Source organism: Mirounga angustirostris, unplaced genomic scaffold, assembly GCF_029215605.1.
Source record: "Mirounga angustirostris isolate CCGP_5_RB_7025 unplaced genomic scaffold, mMirAng1.0.hap1 SCAF_6, whole genome shotgun sequence".
NCBI lineage: Eukaryota > Metazoa > Chordata > Mammalia > Carnivora > Phocidae > Mirounga > Mirounga angustirostris.
In genome coordinates, this window is record NW_026991714.1 from 77,608,276 (window position 1) to 77,627,825 (window position 19,550).

At 46.5% G+C, this 19,550-nt stretch overlaps 1 protein-coding gene across 2 annotated transcripts in view; it reads right to left on the bottom strand.

The window, feature by feature from the left end:
• LIPA (lipase A, lysosomal acid type) overlaps window positions 1-15,079 on the bottom strand; it is a 32,799-nt gene extending 17,720 nt beyond the window's left edge. For both annotated transcript variants that reach the window (XM_045877748.3, XM_045877747.3), the window contains exons 1-3: window positions 14,921-15,079; window positions 11,494-11,605; window positions 9,960-10,077 (exon numbers count right to left, since the gene is read on the bottom strand). In XM_045877748.3, the coding sequence (XP_045733704.2) occupies window positions 9,960-10,077; window positions 11,494-11,604 (229 nt within the window). In that variant the 5' untranslated portion in view covers window position 11,605; window positions 14,921-15,079. The remainder of the gene's footprint in view (window positions 1-9,959; window positions 10,078-11,493; window positions 11,606-14,920) is intronic.
• Window positions 15,080-19,550: the final 4,471 nt, after the last annotated feature.

Consider the following 19,550-nt stretch of genomic DNA (forward strand, 5'->3'; position numbering starts at 1 on the left):
ACCGCCCCGCCAACGCCTTCATCTTAGGACCTCTGACCTCCAGAACTGTAAGACAATAGATTTGTGGTGTTTTGAGCCACAGTATGGCTAAGGAATCTCCACACAGGTGCATAGCCAACAACCCTGAACCAGAGCAGACGGGTGGAAGTACATCTCCGAGGCCTCAAGAAGAGAGAGGCCGGGCTCCTTGCTGCTTTGGAAGGAGGCTGCATAACTAAAACCTTCCAGAACAGCTTCGAAGGTAGGCTATGAGTCACATACGGGCTCCCCCCACCCCTGCTCCCGTGCTAAGGCAGATTCTAGACAGAAGGTCCATGAGGACTTGCTTATGGAGTACATACGCTGCCGCCGTGCCGCACGGAGGAATGGACGCTCAGAATCGCCCCTCGTTTCAGACACCCCTGCCACCATCCACGGGACTGGACGATGCAGGCGAGCTTGAGACCCAGTGAAGTCGGCCCTCAACCATGCACAAGCCCAAGGTCCAGGGCAGGTGCCAACCATCCCTGAGACAGGATTCAGGTCACCAGAAACTGCTGAACCTTCCCCAACTACTCACGCTAGACTGCAGCAAGCGTCCTGGCATCTGGTTAATTTGTAGGCATTACCAGTATTTGTTTTTTTTTAAAGATTTTTTATTTATTTATTTGAGAGAGAGAATGAGATAGAGAGAGAGAACACATGAGAGGGGGGAGGGTCAGAGGGAGAAGCAGACCCCCCGCTGAGCAGGGAGCCCGATGCGGGACTCGATCCCGGGACTCCAGGATCATGACCTGAGCCGAAGGCAGTCGCCCAACCAACTGAGCCACCCAGGCGCCCGGCATTACCAGTATTTGTCACAACAGCTTCCGATTATGGATCCGGCCCTGTGTTCCACATGGATTAAGCTGTCACAAGAGAGATGCGAAGATCCACCCCCCTGCTACAGATAAGGTAACCGATGCCTGCAGAGAGAGGGAGGTTAAGTGACCTGCACATTCACCCCAAGTTCTTCTCATTCCGAAGTCCCCGCTTTAACCGCTACTCCAGAAAAATGTGTCATCAGAGAATAAAGTGGCAGGGGAGAAGAGGTGTGCTTACAGGTATTCTATTTGAACCCGGCCACTTCAAAGCAAGCCAAGCACTCTTTCCCCAAACTGGCTGCCTATCAAAATCACCTGGAGCACTTCAAAACCATACACGGTTTTGGCCCAGCTCCTGATTTAGGGGACCGGGAACTCCAGGGGCAGAGCCTGGAAGGATTTATTTTCCACAGGTTCCATCAGCTCTTCTGAAGCAGCCCGTCCACAGCTGGGTTCAAGGTGGCTTCATCCAAAGGGGAGCACAGACGTCCTCTGCTCATCAGCCTGGCCCAGAGAACACGCTGCCCAAATGCCCAGAGAGAGGCCAGACGTGGAGATCCCTGGCTGACATCCGAGAGGCTCCTGGAGGGAGTTTCAGAGCCTCCTTCTCAAGGATTATTAAGAGTAGACCTCCAGGGGCGCCTGGGTGGCTCAGTCGTTAAGCGTCTGCCTTCTGCTCAGGTTGTGATTCCAGGGTCCTGGGATCGAGCCCCGCATCAGGCTCCCTGTGCTGCGGGAAGCCTGCTTCTCCCTCTCCCACTCCCCCTGCTTGTGTTCTCTCTAGCGCTGTGTCTCTCTCTGTCAAATAAATAAATAAAATCTTAAAAAAAAAAAAAGAGTAGACGTCCATTCATCCCAAGCAAGGGACGACGGAGTGAATTTCTGCAGTTAATGCTGGTTTGAAGCTTCGGCCTCAAAACACAGCCAAAAGCGTGATCAGCAAATAATAGTGGGAAGCCTTGGTCATAACACTGAGAGTCACTGGAGAAAATAAGAAGGAGGAGCTCATCGGGGCGCCTGGGTGGCTCAGTCGTTGAGCGTCTGCCTTCGACTCAGGTCATGATCCTGGGGTCCTGGGATCGAGCCCCACATCGGGCTCCCTGCTCAGCGGGAAGCCTGCTTCTCCCTCTCCCCCGACTTGTGTTCCCTCTCTCGCTGTCTCTCTCTGTCAAATAAATAAATAAAATCTTTAAAAAAAAAAAAAAGAAGAAGGAGGAGCTCACTGCCAAAGCATTTATTGCCAGGAACTTTTGCGACAGAAGCTGGTGCACAGGTTACCTAAACAGAGCACCTCCCACACCATGGCTTTATCAGGGGCATTGCTGTCGTCCCCAGGGCTGCATGGGTAGGAGGTCGGTCCTAAACCAGCCGCCTTCCACAGGCAAACTAATCAAGCCCTATAAACGCTGGTTTCCTCATCTGTAACAGTGACAGAGTGCATGAGAATCCACTTCACGACCCACAGGGAGCACTTGGCCCCTCCCCAGGAAGCCCTCAGAAAGGTGTGCACTTTGCCACGGGCCAGATCACCGTGCTCACATTCTAAAGTCACCCTGCTGAAGAGGGGTGACCCTCTGCAGGAGGGGACACGATAGTGCTCGGATCACAGAGCAGGCCAGACAACCACCCCAATCTCCCCACCACCAGCCACAGCCACCGTGGTTGCTGAACAACGTGAGGGCGGAGATCCGGGCTGAGTGATCCCCGGCAGCGTCCCCAGCACCCCACGTGGAGTCTGGCACGTGCTGCTCACTCATGACAACCCTGAGGAATGAAAGCAAGCGCCAAGGAATCAACAAAGCAAAGAAAGAAAACCCACGACATGTTCGCACGCACCCCACGTACACCATACACACCCTCCGGGTGCCTTAGTTTACTGGACACCAGGCCTCTGACTCACTCCCCCAACCTGGCAGATGGAGACTCCGAGGCCCAGAGAGAAGCAATCACCCCAGAGCACACACAGTGTGCACGCAGCCGAGCCAGGACCCAAAGCCAGGTCCATGCAAAGTGGCCTTTGTGTTCTCCCTGCCCCTCGCTGCGGCCACGGCCTGCCTTCGAGAGGCTTCGCGCCATGACACCTTGATTGAGTTCGTGGAGCCTCACTGTTGGCCAAATGCTGGGGAATTACCTAGCTCCAATTCCAAATACTCAGTCAACAGAAGGAACAGAGAGAGGCCCCAGAGGCAAGCGTGTCACAGAGGGGACTCTGGCCCCCAGACACAGTTACTCCTTGCTCGCTGGCCCTCCCTTCCGTACTGTCTGTGCACAGCTCACAAATCCTGACAATCGACATCTTTCTCCTTCCCTTGTAGTGTGGGATACATTCTGTGTCCGTGCATTCGGGCTGCTACAGCAGAAAACCACAGGCTGCAAGGCTTGTGAACAAGAGAAATTCTATCTCACGCTTCTGGAGCCTGGGAAGTCCAAGATGGAGGCTCTGGCTGATCTGCTGTCTCGTGGGGACCCCCCTCCTGGTTCACAGACGGCTGACTTTTCACTGTGTCCTCACAGAAGGGGTAGGGGAGCTCCCTGGGGTCTCTCTTTTCTAGAAGGACATGAATCCCATTCACCCAGGCCCGAATCACCTCCCAAAGGCCCCACCTCCAAACACCACCACATTGGGCGTTAGGGTTCAACAGAGGAATTTATGGGGGGACATAAACATTCCACGATAGCACCTTCCCTGTCATTCAGAACAGAAACTAGAGCTTCGTGTGTTCCGCACAAGATGTTCTATGGGCCTTATTTCATCTAATTTTCACAAGACCCTATGAAACAACAGTGTTATTCTTCCTGGTTAGTAGATGGAGAGGTTAAATAAACTGCCAAGGTCACACACCTAGTTATGGTAGTACAGCAGGAACTTAAACCCAAGCCAGGGTTGCTAACACGCTCACTCAGTGTCTGCACACATACGAGGTATCCGGCCTCTGATTCCATGCGCAGCGCGGGACGTCCCCCACTTGCATCCGTGGCTGTCTCTGAGCTCAGCAGGACCAAGTCCTTCACCAGCGTGGCCTTGGCCTTCGATGCCCTGCTCCACCGAGTCCCAGGAGGGCCCAGCCCCAGAGGAACTCTCGGAGACACTGAAGACAATCAAACAATCAGAAGCAGCTTTGGCCTCAAAGAGCTTACGATCTAGTGAAAGTGCAGATCACACACACACCGTCACCTACATAACCCGTCATGACCTACGGTTTTCCCACCCTCCGTGCTAGGAAGGAAACCCCCAGAGGGCCATGAGAATGAGCGGATGGGCAGTCCTCCCTGAAGAAGTGACGTGGAGGATGAGGAGGGTGAGGAGGGTGAGGACAGAGAATGGGTAAACAGGTAAGATGGGTTAACAGGGAGGAAGAGAGGGAGGGTGCAGGAGACTGGGGTGCTGGCAGGGTGCTCTCTTCTGTTCCAGCCTGACTCTCTGCTCCAGCCCCAACCTGCGTATGGGAGGAGACAGGTGGAGCTCCCACTGGTTTGTGCCGCTCTGGTAGGCAAAGGTCCAAACACGGTCCGCTACCCCGAGAGCCATCAGAACCAAGCACAGCTGGATGTGAGTTCAGTTGGCCAGAGTCCACAAGCCTGGGCATCCATTAATGACCCTACATTTGCCCAGTGTTGCCAGGAGGCAAGGAATTACATCTCAGCTCGCCCAGGGCTCTGGGAAGCTTGTTGGAACACACCATTTACTCAAAGAGACAGTTCCTTCAGGAATTGCGTAGAAGAGAAGAACAGAAAATCCAGAAATAATCAGAATCCTAAAACAATCAAAGGAGAATATAAGTCAATGGTCTTTCTGTCCAAAGATATAATTCACGAGCCAGACTGAATTTCCAGTTATGACTTAAAAAGCTCAAGGAGCAAGCCGTGGGGCGTCTTTGCCAAGGCCAAGTTCAAAATGCCTGAAGACAATTATTCATGTCCCAGAACACCACTTCACTCATTAGGCCATCAAATACCTATCATAGATCATATCAGATATCATATGTGCATGTATGCATTTATGTATATATACATACATCAGATACAAATAATCCACTATTGGTGCTTTGACAATTGCTTTATGAACAATGTATTTCCCAGTGAGGCAAGAAGTCTTGCCTTGTTGTAGTCACTGTTCTATTTTAGGCAAGACAATATGCATTTCCTTGTTTTAGTCAAATAAAATAAATATCTAATTATCATGGGATCAACTCGCTCAATACTTATTACATAAGGTTGCATTCTCTAATTCAAAGAACACTGTCTCAGCAGTCAGACTGGCTGGGCCACTATTCTTTGCCTTAAAGCCATTTTCGTTCTCTCTTTGTCTCACCCAGTAAAATGAGGGTGTTCATCTAGCACACAGGCTCCAGAACCCAAGGATTCTACCTTGGAATCCACTAGGAAGTTATGTTAAAAATGCAAACTCTGAATCCCGGCTTTGCACAGGACCCTGAGACCTCCCTAGTGCTGCTAACATCCCATGACTTTCTGAAACACAGCTGAGGACATGAACGAGAACCACTTCCCTATTAAGGATGAGTTTCCAAATTTCAATTCCCTTTTGAGTTAGTGCAGAGTAAGGGTAACTCAACGCTTGACAGAGAAGTTGGCGTAACACCGAGAAGCGCACACACAGGCTCCCCAGGCTGCTAAGAACTTTCTAAATAGGTGCTCCCAGCTGACCGGTCGATGGGAGTTTGAGCGTACAGGCAAATGATTGTCTAAATCAGCATATTCTTTACTGGGTCCATACGCTCTCTACAAATGTATATCACATATGTGTGGGCACAGCGTTCTGTGCCATTTCGCAGCAGGGAAGGTGCATTGCCTTCATGCAGTTAAGAGCCCCGATTCTGAAGACTGCACTGACGTGACTCTCAGTCAGGCTGGTCAACCGTGCTGAGGGACACGAGGACGACAAAGACACAGCCCCTGCTGCAGAGATGGGTGGTGGGCAGGAAGCAGCACAGAAATAAGTCCATCCCAAGGCAGAAGAAGGAAAGCACCTCCAGAGTGTTAGTGAGCGGTTTGGGGGTTCAGGGGAAGAACGTCTCCTTCCTGCTCAAGCAATGTGGGAGAGCCGCCAGTTAAGCTGGGCCTGGAGGGAGGGGAAGAATGGTTTTTATAAATATATAGAAATGAAGATGGTGGGCAGAGCGAGCAGCATCCGAGAGGGCTCGGCAGAAAGGGAATGCCTCGCTTGGACTTCAGAGTGCCCAAAAGTCGTTCTTTGATACTAATTACTACAGCGGATGCGCCTTTAGTTACTCAGAGTTGGGCTAAGGTCCCAGCTTAAACCCGGACAGCTGATAAATGACAAAGGTTTCTTCACCAACGCGGAAACCCAGCTGGGGACCGATGGGCCTGAGGTCTCCTACCCCATGGTGAGCAGACACGGACACCTCAGGCATCATGGTCCGTAGCTGTCATATGACACCGAGGTGCTGAATCCTTAAGGTCTCTGCACATACCCTCGGGAGCTTCAAAGTTCTTCTGCAGTGTGAAAGGTCCAGACAACGGAGAAACAAAATATTAAGGAAAGGTAGGTCACTTCGTGTGCCAGGGCCCTGAAGATTGCCAAATGGCCCTGTCCTCTAATGACCCCTGGGCTCGAAGAACTTCATCCTGCAAAACTACACAAGATGGATGAGACAGGGGGCAGGAGAAGGAACCATGTGGCCAAACCCTGGGACCATAAAGGCCTCCAGTAATCTCTAGGTGAGGTGCTCCGTACAATCCGAGGACCAGTGCCTGGAAGTTGCTCCCCACACTGCCTCAACTAAGGTCATGCAGCATGGCCAGAGAGCACAGAAATGGAGAAAACCCACTTAAAAAGGGTAAGAGGGACGGTTTCACCATCCCCCCCAATAAATGAAGAAATGGTTTAAGGTACCCTGCAATGCCTTGTAATTAGTACAGATGCAGGGCATTATATCTGGGTGTAGTAAATGCATTAATTTCCTAAAGAACAAACAATTTTTATCTACCTGTTTTGTTTTTTTTTTAAGATTTTATTTATTTATTTGACAGAGAGATAGCGAGAGCAGGAACACAAGCAGTGGGAATGGGAGAGGGAGAGCAGGCTTCCCGCCGAGGAGGGAACCCGATGTGGGACTCGATCCCAGGACCCTGGGATCATGACCTGAGCCGAAGGCAGACACTTAATGACTGAGCCACCCAGGCGCCCTATCTACCTGTTTTGAAATTCTTCTTTTTTCTGATACATGGCAAGCCTCAAAAAAGAAAGCAGCCCAAGCCTCCCCCCAGGTCGTGAGCTTATTCCAGGCGTCCAGTTAAATGGGCACGAAAGCGTTGAGTAGGGTGACGGCCCGGGGTCAAGAATGATTCTGCAGTTTCCGGGGCAGGATCACTGGGAGGACAATGGTGTTATTAATAGAAGAGGAAGTCAGGGGACGAAGTGGCATGAACGAGAGGATGAGTTCCGCATTGGGTGTGAAGGACTCTTAGGAATTCTTTGCGTCTGTGCGGCTTAAGTGAGCCAAACACCACTGACAACTGACAACGCTGATCCTGAGTAGGAGGAGAGGACAGTGAAGGGTCTCTGCCAGGGACCGTGGACGTGCAAACCATGAAGAACCTACGCAGTGCTCAGGGATGCCAGGAACTGCCTCAGATAACGAAGTCATCTGCCGCAGAGCTCCCTGAATGCGCCCCCCTCCCAGCCCCAGAACCCGGGCTTAGGGCACAGCAGGTGTGAGACACGCATCACTGACGCCCTACAAGGAGACCTCTGCAGAGCACAGGTAGCAGGTGGGGACCTCACGCTGTGACCAGATTCAGACAGCTTTCAGTCTGTGCCCCCCATTCTGTGCCCCGCAGCATGCACGCCTGCCAATAACAACAACAACAGAGTAGGGACGAGACCCCATAGAACCAGAGTGACCAAGCCTAAAAGGGAACTTTGGGATCATCCCAGCCAGTCTGCTGTTTCTGCAGGTGAAGAATCCTGGCGCACAGAGGCGGAAGCACACACGCGTCCCTAGCAGCCGACGCAGACCTGGCATCGAGCTCTCCTGACTCCTTCCTGCCACCCAGCAGCATATGGAGACTCGGGCTCCCTTTCCTCACCTTGGGGGGCACAGCGCTTCCCCTGCAGGAGTACGAATGTGCATGCATACGTCCTTAGGGCAGGCGGCACTCTGCGCCACCCGCGGCGTGACACGGAAGCCTGGGGGTGGGGACAGAGGACGCAGGGGGTGCGTTCTCTGAGCGTTTTTACACGAGTTCCTTTTAACAGTGATTCGCGTTACTAATTCTATTAGTCAACTTACCACTTTTAAGAGAAATGATACCTGAAATCAAAGGGTTTACTAAAAAAAAAAAAGGCATGGAAACTAAGATCAGATGTTCACGCTGGAATAAAGGATACATTTTGTGTGTTTTGAGCAGGAAAAAAAAAATAGAAGCCCTCAAGCTCACTACTCATTTTTGCAACACACTTACAAGAAGAAAGCTTAACAACATATATGTGTAAACCATAAAAGTCTCAAGAATGAGAAATGAGGGCGCCTGGGTGGCTCAGTCGGTTAAGCGACTGCCTTCGGCTCAGGTCATGATCCTTGAGTCCCAGGATCGAGTCCCACATCGGGCTCCCTGCTCGGCGGGGAGTCTGCTTCTCCCTCTGACCCTCCTCCCTCTCATGCTCTCTGTATCTCATTCTCTCTGTCTCAAATAAATAAATAAAATCTTTAAAAAAAAAAAGAATGAGAAATGAAATTTCAAAAAGAGCACTGTCTGGCTCAGCCACTTCAGCATTACAAAATGCCTCCTTATAGTCAGAATTTATGGGAGAAAAAAATAGACAAACCAGATTATATTAAGAAAAAAAAAGAATAATGCTACAAAGCTCACGTTAACATAGGTTTTTAGTTTGCTTCGAATAATAATTTGGGAAGGAATTGAGGCAAAAAGGCCCTTCTGCTCACATAAAATGTTAGTTAAAGAACAGTTAGTCATCAAATTTCCTTAATCTTAATTTTCCAGGGAAAAGCTCTACAAAGAGCAAATGTTAAAGAATAAGGTAAGTCTGGAGAGATGATTGAATGGGGATCAGATCCTTATTCTGATATATGTTTAACAATTTCAAGGAGTCTGTCTAGAAGTTCATTAATCTGAACTGGAAACCACAGTTTTGCTATGGGAAGATATGCACATATCTCCAAAGCTATAAGAACTTTCATATATTGCTAGCAAGAGTAATTACTAGAACAAGACCACATGAAAAGCAATTTAACAGTATCTATCAAAATCACAAATGTATACAAGATCCTCTGACTCAAAAATTCTATTTCTGGAAATGGATCTTATAAACAAACTTGCACACATACAAGGTTATTTTCAGCAGCAAGATCTGTCTTCTATCAGAAGACTAGAAACAGTCCAAATGCCCATCACTAGGACATCTGTTAAATAAGTCATGGTACAGCTATGCAGTGGAATGCCAAGTGTCTGCAGAATTGAACGGTGAAGTCTTCCATGTTTTGTATGGAAAGATCTCCAAAATATTAAGTAAAAAATTCAAGGAACAAAAGAATATGCATTACATTCCACCTTTTGTATTAAAATGGAAGCAGGGAAAAATAGTAATCTATGTTTATATTTGTTTCTAAAGAGATTTTTTTTTTAGAGCTAGAGAAATTCAAGAGATTTTGGAAGGATGCACACAGACCGGGGAGGTGAACAGTGAGACAAGAGGGAGGGATTTCACCGTATGGCTTATTTCCTTTAAGTTTTGAACCATGTGAATACATTGCCTATTCAATCAATTAATTTTCAAACAGCAAAAGCTATCTCCTTAATGCTCAAAACATTTCATGAATAAGATGTTTCCTTATAATAAAGAAAGCAGAGATTTCAGCATATCCTCAAACAATATTGATCTTTTGAATCCTTAAGCAAAATATGAAATTAGATGACTATCCTTACTTCTTTCAAAATAGTATTTTTATATGCCTTGCATAAGTGTAACACTTTTAGTACTTTGGCCTAAAAAATAACCCCATTTCAATGTTTTCAAGTTAAATCTCAACTTTCACCGACATGAAAACCAGCCACATTCCAGCCATGCAGGTACTTCTCAGAGCTTTCCTATCTCACCACCAGAAACACCCATACCTTTGGCAGAATGGTTCTTTCTCCCGTGAGGGATTCGGTGAAGGCAAAGAATATATCCGTCTTCTGTCTCGATGAAGTGTTCCTCACTAGGGTATCCCCAGTGAGCAATAATTTCACTCTACAGAGAAAAAGAATATTGGAAACTCTATGGATAGAATCGGACAAGATCTCCCACGTTAGCAGGCAAAGGAGAAGATAAAATGTCAGCAGACATTCTCCAGGCTTTGAGAAAACAGTTGTTATTGAAATTTTAGTGTGCTCAATCGAGCTCAATCTACTTGTTTTATCCATCTGTTCTGCTGACTGGTGTCTGATTAACCTTGGTTTCAACATTCTAGCATGTTCTACACCAAATGTGTCTAATTTCACCACTGCTTTGGGCCTCTCTGTTTCCATCCCGGCTCCACAAACACACTCCTTTCTTTCTTTCTTTTCTAAATATGCCAGCTAATATCGTGATCTACCCTATCCTCATTTTAAGAGGTCCTGTCCTAGGGAACAGAGTATAGCATTAATCCATTTTCATCAATGAACTGATAAACTTATGCTAACATAGGACACTAAGAGACAAAAAATTGGAAATTATGATCAAAATCACACTTCTCCAATCCATGGAGCAGGTGTTAATCAGGCATCCAGCTCTTCACTGGGCATGGAACCTGCTGAAGATTCTCTCTCTCCCTCCTCCTGTGCTCCTCCCCACCATGCTCACTCTCTCACTAAAAAATAATAATAATAATAATAATAAATAGTTATTTCTTTAGTCATTTGTATTTTCCCAATATTTTATGCCTAAATGAGGTATTTCCAGGTTTTATTGTTTACTTATGATTAATAACTTTGAAATGTGTCAATTACTCAACAAATTGTATTTGCTTATTTGTTCCAACAAAATTTTTTTCAGATATTTTGGTTTTTGTATTGAACTATATTCCCTGGACATTGCTAATCACACTCCTTGTTCAACGTATTATAAAAGCAGCAGTTGGGGGCGGGCGCCTGGGTGGCTCAGTCGTTGGGGTCTACCTTCGGCTCAGGTCATGATCCCGGGTCCTGGGATCGAGCCCCGCATCGGGCTCCCTGCCCCACAGGAATCCTGCTTCTCCCTCCCCCACTCCCCCTGCTTGTGTTCCCTCTCTCGCTGTCTCTCTCTCTCTCAAATAAATAAATAAAACCTTAAAAAAAAAAAAAAAAGACAGCAGTTGGTAGTAACATCCTTGCAAAGTTTTGATACATTTTTATCATTCTTTCAACAAATTCAATGGGACTTAAAAATGAAATGAATTTATAAAAATTTCATTTATCCCATTAAGAAGTAGGTAGTTTTAACAGTTAAATGCAGTTCACAAAATACACATTACCTGATGGGAAAGTCAGCAAACCGAATTTAAGATTCAGAGAGCATGAAAAGCACAATGATCTATAAAGAGATGGTTTGTGGCTTCATGTAGCCCACATTACGGAATTGCAGAAAATACTTGACATTTGCCACAGATGCATTTTAAAAGCATCCTTGAGACTTTGAGAAACTTACCACATTCATATTTGTTTCAGGATCCACACCTGCCAGCTTGCTTTCGAACGCCTTGGAAGGCAGGGTCCCAAGGACCAAACAGACCACCAATCCCAGGAGCTGCATTTTCATTCTGTATAAAATAGTCTATTGTTATTTGTCTGAATTTCACTACACAGATTATGTTGGTAGATTAATGCTCCCATACAAAGTTCTGAACCAGGTTTAGGGCAAGTAAACATCAGGTCAAGGGCAAATAGGAAACAAAGGACTCTAGCCATATCTGGAAACAAAAAAAAAAGGATTATTTTTTTACTAGGAAACTCCCCCCTCCCCTCCTTTGCCACCACCAGTTAACATGTGACCTTTGGAGCCCAGCACACCCACTCACCCTCCCACCATGAGGTTAAACAAAGTGTTCTGGAGAAAAAACAGAGGACAGGACTTAGAAGACAATAGGCTGAAAAAAAGGAGGGTCCACAAAGTTCCAGAGCCTGCGAGCCTCCCACCTTTTCCCTTCTAATTGCGATATAAACATTTTTAAGTTCTCATGTTTAAGTTCAGTATTAGTTCTTGTCCAAAATTACATGTCAGGATTCAAATTTGTCACCCAAATATTATGCTAAGTGAAATAAGCCAGACTGAGAAAGACAAATACCATATGATTCCACATGTTTGTGCAATCTAAAAAATGAATTAACAAACAAAAAGTAGAAACAAAGCCATAAATACAGAGAACTGATGGTTGCCAGAGGGAAGTGGGTGGGGGGACGGGCAAAATGGGTGAAAGGGAGTGGGAGGTTCAGGCTTCCAGTTATGGAATGAGTAGGTCATGGGGATGAAAGGCACAGCATAGGGACTATAATCAACAGTATAGAACAGAGTTACATGGTGATAGACGGTAGCAGCATAACATACAAAGATGTTGAACCACTATGTTGTACACTTGAAACTAATGTAACATTGTGTCAACTAAACTTCAGTGACAAGAGTAATAAATTTTTAAAAATAAATAAAATAAATATGTCATCCAAGGAAAAGAGTAAAATGAAAGAGAGGCTGAAAGAGAAACAGGATAGAAGACCACCCGTTTCCCCTTCTGAGACCCTCCAACCACCAACAAAGATGATCTAGTTTCTACCAGTGATGGTGCAAAATCACAGCACAGCGAAGACCTTGGGGCTGAGTGTAAAAGGCAAAGTGAAGTGAGTCTCCCAAGGAACCTGGATGGTTAGAGGCAAAACTGGAACTACAGCCCAGCATCCTGCATTTTTTAAAAATATAATCATTTTTAAAAAGATGCATGCATGTATACCCATACAAAGACTTGTATGAAGGGGCGCCTGGGTGGCTCAGTTGTTAAGCATCTGCCTTCGGCTCAGGTCATGATGCCAGGGTCCTAGGATCGAGCCCCACCTTGGGCTCCCTGCTCGGCAGAAGCCTGCTTCTCCCTCTCCCACTGCCCTTGCTTGTGTTCCCTCTCTCGCTGTGTCTCTCTGTCAAATAAATAAACAAAATCTTTAAAATAAAAAAAAAATCTTAAAAAAAAGAGACTTGTATAAAAATGTTTATAACAGCTTTGTGTGTAATAAACAAAAACTAGAAAAACCTGAATACCCCAAATGGGTGAATCGATGGAGATATATATATATATATATATATATGCATATACATATATATAATATGTACATGATATATACCTACTATTCAGAAATAAAAAGGAATGAACACACAATAACATGGATGAATCTCAAAATAATTATGGTGTATGAAAGCCAGACCAAAAAAAAAGAGTAAATACATATGATTCCATTTATATAGTACTATGGAAAATGCAACCTAATCTCTATTGACAAAAAGCAGATCTCGAGCTGTCTAAGGAAAAGGGCAAGAGGAAAGGATTGCAAGGGGGTATGCACAAGGAATCTTTTGAGGGTGACGGACAGGTTCACTATATTGAATTTACCGATGGTTTCATGGGAGTATACATAGGTCAAAACTTATAAAATTGTTCATTTAAAATACATCTTGTTATTGTATGTCAATACAATACAGCTTTTTTTTAAGACTTGGGCTTAACTGAGTATTCCACAAATCTTAAAAGATTGGTTCTCAGGAGATCACCATAGTGAATTCTGCCAATGCAAGTCCTACTGATGCTGCAGTTACTTCTCCAGCAGTGATGAACCCTGGACATCTAGACAGAAAGGAGTGTAACCTGGAGCCTGCGCTGGCAAAGCAAGCTCACTTGGCGTTTATTTCTTTATGGTGGTTGGGAAGGGATGTATACTCCCAGGCCACCTTTTATCATAATCCCTACCTCCCCGAAGTCCACTTTTACTAGGGAACAGGGAAGAGATTGAAAAGGAAAAAGAAAGGTCATGTCCACAATTTAAAACAAAGAATCTTCTCGCAGCAGATGCTTTCCACTCGGTACCGATCCCACAGAACCTGGACCAGCTGTCCACGGAGACGCTCCAAGAGGGTAGCAGCTGAAGATCCTCAACTGCATATGTCACCCTGTTCATGTTTCCTTCCAACACAACATTAAGCAAGTTTTTCAACCAACTAGTCAAGTGATTCTTGGAAGGATGATGATTAAGAAGTTTAAACGGAGAAAAAGCCCCCTTCCAGGCTGGATCCTGTGTGTTTTTCTGGGCTCTCTTAGCAACTTCTATCTCTGTTCTCTCTACATTGTAACAATGCAAGTAAGTGCTCTTCTGCCCTCATTTCGCCCCCGCCGGAAAGCAGGGCAGGCGTCTGACTCAACTTTGAACCCTTAGGATCTATAGAGTTGCCCTGCACCTAGGAGATGCACAGTACAGATTTTGAAAAATGAGATACGGGTTGGTCCAAAAGTTTAGTGGCTGAAGAAAAGAAAAGCCCCAAAGCAGCCTCCCATTTTGCTTCCTACTAATGACAAGGTCAACACCACCACCAATAATCTCGCTCCCATTAAACTCCCGCTACGCTCCAGGCACGCCAGTAGTGCTTCCGACCTATGTTAACTACTCCTCCAGCACATCAGTACGGTCCCGTTAAATCCTTGTTTCGGGAAGCTGAGCTTCACCTAGGTCAAGTACGGGAAGCAAAGCGCCAACCGGTTAAGGGGGAGCTTAACCAGGGGAAGGGGGTAGCTGGGAATCAGGAATCCCGGTTGCCACCGCAATCCGAGGGCTCTGGGCGGCTTTGCTGATCGGCGACCGCTCCCGTACAGGAAATCGGAGGGCTCCCATGGAAGGGAGGCAACTTCGGAGACCCCGCGAAACCTGGACCACGCCGCCTGCAGAGGAGGAGCCCGCAGGTGCTCCAGGAGGGATGCGCCACGAGCCAAGCGCAGGGGGTCCCGCCGGCCTGCAGAGGCTCGGGCGTAGGAGGGTGGGGGGGCGGCGCGCGGAGGCCCGAGCTGCAGCACCCGTAACCGGCGGCGCAGCCCGGCGGCACTCACCCGCACCGGTCCTCCCAGGCCGCTGTCCAGAGCCGCAGTGCCCGCTCGTGGAACTGGGCACCTGGCGGGGCGGGGACCGCGGGAAGCGAGGACAGGTTCCCCTCCAGGCTCAGGCTACGCGCGCAGCCAATCGGAGCGGCGGGCCGCCGGGAAGTGCTGCCGAGACCCCGCCCCGCCCAGCGCCGCCACGGAGCATGCGCCTTGGGCGGGCCCCAGCAGGGCGGAGGCTCCGCCTCCCAGCCCGGGCTGATCCCCAGCTGCACCTGCGGGCCGAGGCTGACGCTTTCTCCCGCCGGGTCCGCGCCCTCTGCACCTGGCCTAGAGCTGTGGGCTCTGTAAGTGCAAAGAAATTGTATGTTCCGTATAAAGCGCTTAGCATTGTGCCTGATGCAAAGCAATCTTGCTGTACATTTTATTTTTATTTCTAAAATGCCCAGTATTAAGAGACTTGGGGAATAGCAGCCAACCAAACAAGGTCCCTGTTCTGCTTACATTCCAACGGGAACAGACACACCGTGAATAAATATATAACATAAAGTAGTAGAAAGTGCTGTGAAGAACAATAAAACAGTAAAGGGACAATGAAGGAGGATGTTGTGTTACGTGTAAGGTAATCAGAAAAGGACTCTGATGAAGTGAGAACTGAACACAAACAGGAAGCTGATTGAGAACCATGTGGATACTGGAGAAAGACCATTCTGGGGTGAGAGAATAGCACGTGCAAAGGCCCTGAGGCAGGAATATTCTGGTGGGTTCTAGGAAAAGTAATGAGGTCCGTGTCACTGGAACAGAATGTGATGGTGGAGAGTGGTAGAACATGAAGTCCTAGAGGTACTTGGGTGCCTTGGAGGGGCAATTGTAAAGACTTTGCTTTTTCTTCTAACCAAGATAAGAAGCTGGTGGAAGGTTTCAATAGAAAGGCAACATACTTTGGTTTACAGTTTAGAAAGATCACTCTGACTGCTAGGGTCAACTAGGGAAGCAGGGAGACAAGTTGGAAGTCTACTGCAATAGTCCAGGCGAGAGTTAATGATGCTTGGACTGGGGTGGTGAGAGCAGTGGAGGTGGAGACAAACACTCGAATTCAAATGAAGAAAGCACCAAGAGGAGCAGCTTGGGAGGGAAATCAAGAGTTGGTTTTAGATGTGTTGATTTTGAGACACTCTTTAGAGAACTCTCTCAGCCAAGGCCCTGTCAGCACACCGAACCCACTCTAGGTATTCCAAACAGAGCAAATGGTTACACTGGTGGCGGAATTGTCGGGAAGCCAAACAGGGTTTAGGCTGAGACCAGCAATGACAGGAAGGGCTGAGGTGGTGTTGGGAAAGACAGTGTCACCAGAGACCAGAGGTGGTTGTGTTGAACAGCAACCTCTGCCAGAGACACTTCCAAGGTCAAGAGAGGAGGGTTCGACATGCTGTGGCCTTTCCTGCCTCCTGCCCTCCAGTTTCCCACCAGTCCCTCCTCTGGGTCAAATGCAACCTGACGCTGGCTGACAGAGGACCCTAAGAAACGCAGGCTACAGGGCTCAGACCCCTCCACCCTCCACGACACAGAGCAGAGGGTGGGCAGGGAATGGATCTAGAGACAAAACGGCAAAGATCAGCACTGGCACGTACACATCTAGTGTCCAAAGTCAAATCCAAGGCTGGCGATAGAGACAGAGTTTAAAGCCCCAAGACTGGATGAGGTCTCCCAGAGAGAAAGCGTAAGCAACAAAGAACACACACAGAGGAAACTAAATGAAGTGAGCCCTGCAGCTGCCCCAGATAACAGCCTGGGAGACTTTCCAGGCTGCAGTTCAGGGAGAGGGGAACTTAGGTAAAAATCCAGCAGTTTCGGGGCACCTGGGTGGCTCAGTCGGTTGGGCGTCTGCCCTCAGCTCAGGTCATGATCCCGGGGTCCTGGGATCGAGCCCCATGTCAGGCTTCCTGCTCAGCTGGGAGTTTGTGTCTCCCTCTCTCTCTGTCCCTTCCCCCTGCTCATGCTCTCTCTCTCTCTCAAATGAATAAATAAAATCTTTTTTTTTTAATCCAGCAGTTTCTCTGAGTGGACTCAGATGAGAATTCAAGAAGGCTAAGGCAATCGAGTTTGCAGGGCAGAGTAACGAGGTGGAGAGAGTTGCAGAGAGAGAGAGAGAGAGAGCAAGAGCTCTGGGGGTCTACCAAGCATTCCCCTCAAGTCTTGCACTGAGAATTAACTGGAGTTTGCATATGAAGAAACTACACTAGACCAGGGGGGAGAAAACACCTGAAAGGAACAAATGGGTAACTCCCCCAAGTTTACACAGGATTGGGAATAGTTCAGGTGACACTGGGCCAGAGTGGAAAAACCTCGTTACATAAAAGGCACTAGGTAGAAGACTCGCAAGGATATTATTGCCTCGGCATGAAGCAAAATTACCCCTAAGTAAGACTACTCAAAAGGAAGAGTCCTGAAATAGAGCCCCAGTTGATTTTCACAAGACAATATTGTGGGGAAAGAATAATCTTTTTAACAAATGGTGCTGGGACAACTGGATAGCTGTATGCAAAGTGGTAAACTTCGACCTTATGCAAGAATTAACTCAAAATGGACCAAAGACATGCATCTGAAAGCTAAAACTATAGGACTTTCTTGGGGGAGGGGGAGAGTGGAAATGAGAGAAAATACTGGATTTGCCAAAAGGATTTCTTAAGCAGAACATAAAAAGCACAACCCATGAAAGAAAAAACAATTAACAAACTGGACTTCTTCAAAATAAAAAAAATTTTGTCCTTTAAAAAGCACTTTATAACCATAGTGAGATTCCACTTCATATCCACGAGGGTGACTATAATAAAACAAGACAGATATTAGCACACATGGGTGAGAATGTTGGACATGCAGGGAACCCAGAAGCCGGGGTGATGTGAGATGGTGCAGCTACTTTGGATGATAGTCTGCAGTTCTTCAAAAAGCCAGCACTTCCCCTGCTGTGTATACACCCGAGAAAAATGAAAACTCATGTTCACATAAAACAACTCATATGCAAATGTTCATAGGATTATTATTCATAAGAGCCGAAAAGCGGAACCAGCTCAATGTTGAGGAGTTGATGAATGGATACATAAAATGCAATATATCTATATTCTATGGAATATTATCGCATCATTAAAGAAAAATGAAGTACTGATGCATGCTACAACACGTCTGAGCATGTTGAACACATGCTAAGTGATAAAAGCCAGCCACAAAAAATTAAGGGAGATAATTCCACATACATGAAATGTCCAGAAGAGGCAAGTCTATACAGGAAGTAGATAGTGGTTGCCTGTGGATGGGGGCGGGGGTGGGAGGAGGTGGGGGGGGGGCGGGTTGGGACAATGTGAGTTGCCAGCTAAAGGTTGTGGGTTACTTTTTGCCCTGACGAAAGGGTTCTAAAATTCATTGTGGTGTTCATTGCCAACCCTGTGGATAAACTGAAAGACATTTAATTGTACACTTCAAATGACTGAATTATAAGGTATGTGAATTATACCTCAATGCGCTGGTTCTTTTAGACCTCATAAAAGTGATAAGGTAGGGCGCCTGAGTGGCTCAGTTGGTTAAGCAACTGCCTTCGGCTCAGGTCATGGTCCCGGAGTCCCAGGATCGAGTCCCGCATTGAGTCCCGCATCGGGCTCCCTGCTCAGCAGGGAGTCTGCTTCTCCCTCTGACCTTCCCCCTTCTCGTGCTCTCTCTCTCTCAAATAAATAAACAAATAAAATCTTAAAAAAAAAAAGTGGTAAGGTATACTCCTTGCAATTTAATAACAAGACGAAAATCCCAGTCAAAAAATGGGCAAAAGGTAGCAGATATGCTGAGGCAAATGAAAATAGGCTCACCATCATTAGTCATCAGGGAAATGTTAACTAAAGCCACAATGAGATACCACTCTTCTACCCACCAGAGTGGCTAAAATTAAAAATTGTTGATGAGGGTGAGAGTTAGTTAGAAATCTCCTGCATTGCTGGTGGGAATGTAAAATGGTACAACTACTTTAGAAAGACATTTGAAACCTTCTTAGAAGGCTCTACTTGGCCTACCATCAACCCAGCTCTTCTACTCCTAAGTATTTACCCAAGAGAAATGAAAAGTATTTATACACAAGTGACCATAGCAGCTTATTTGTAATAAGCAGAAACTGGAAACGACCCATATGCCCACCAACAGGTAAATGGATAAACAAATTTGTATCCATATGGTGGAATATTACTCAGCTGTAAAAAAAATAAATAAATAATGAACTATTGATGCAAACAGCAACATGCATGGCTCTTAAAATAATCATGTTGAGAGAAAGAAGACAAAAACAGTACACACTGTATGATTTCCTTTGTAGAAAATTCTAGAAAATGTAAATTAATCCAGATGGACAAAAAGGATATCACTGGTTTCTTGGGAAAGGAATTTTTTTTTTTTTTTTGAGACGAGAGGAAGTTGGATTCCCAAGGGGCAGAGCAAACTTTTGAGGGAGTGGATATCTTTATTTTGATCATGGCAATGCTTTTACAACTACAGATGTATATAAAAGCTCATCAAAATTTGTACTTTAAATATGCGAAACTTAATCTTTGTCCGTTATACCTCAATAAGCCTTTTATTTTTTTTCAAGATTTTGTTTATCTGT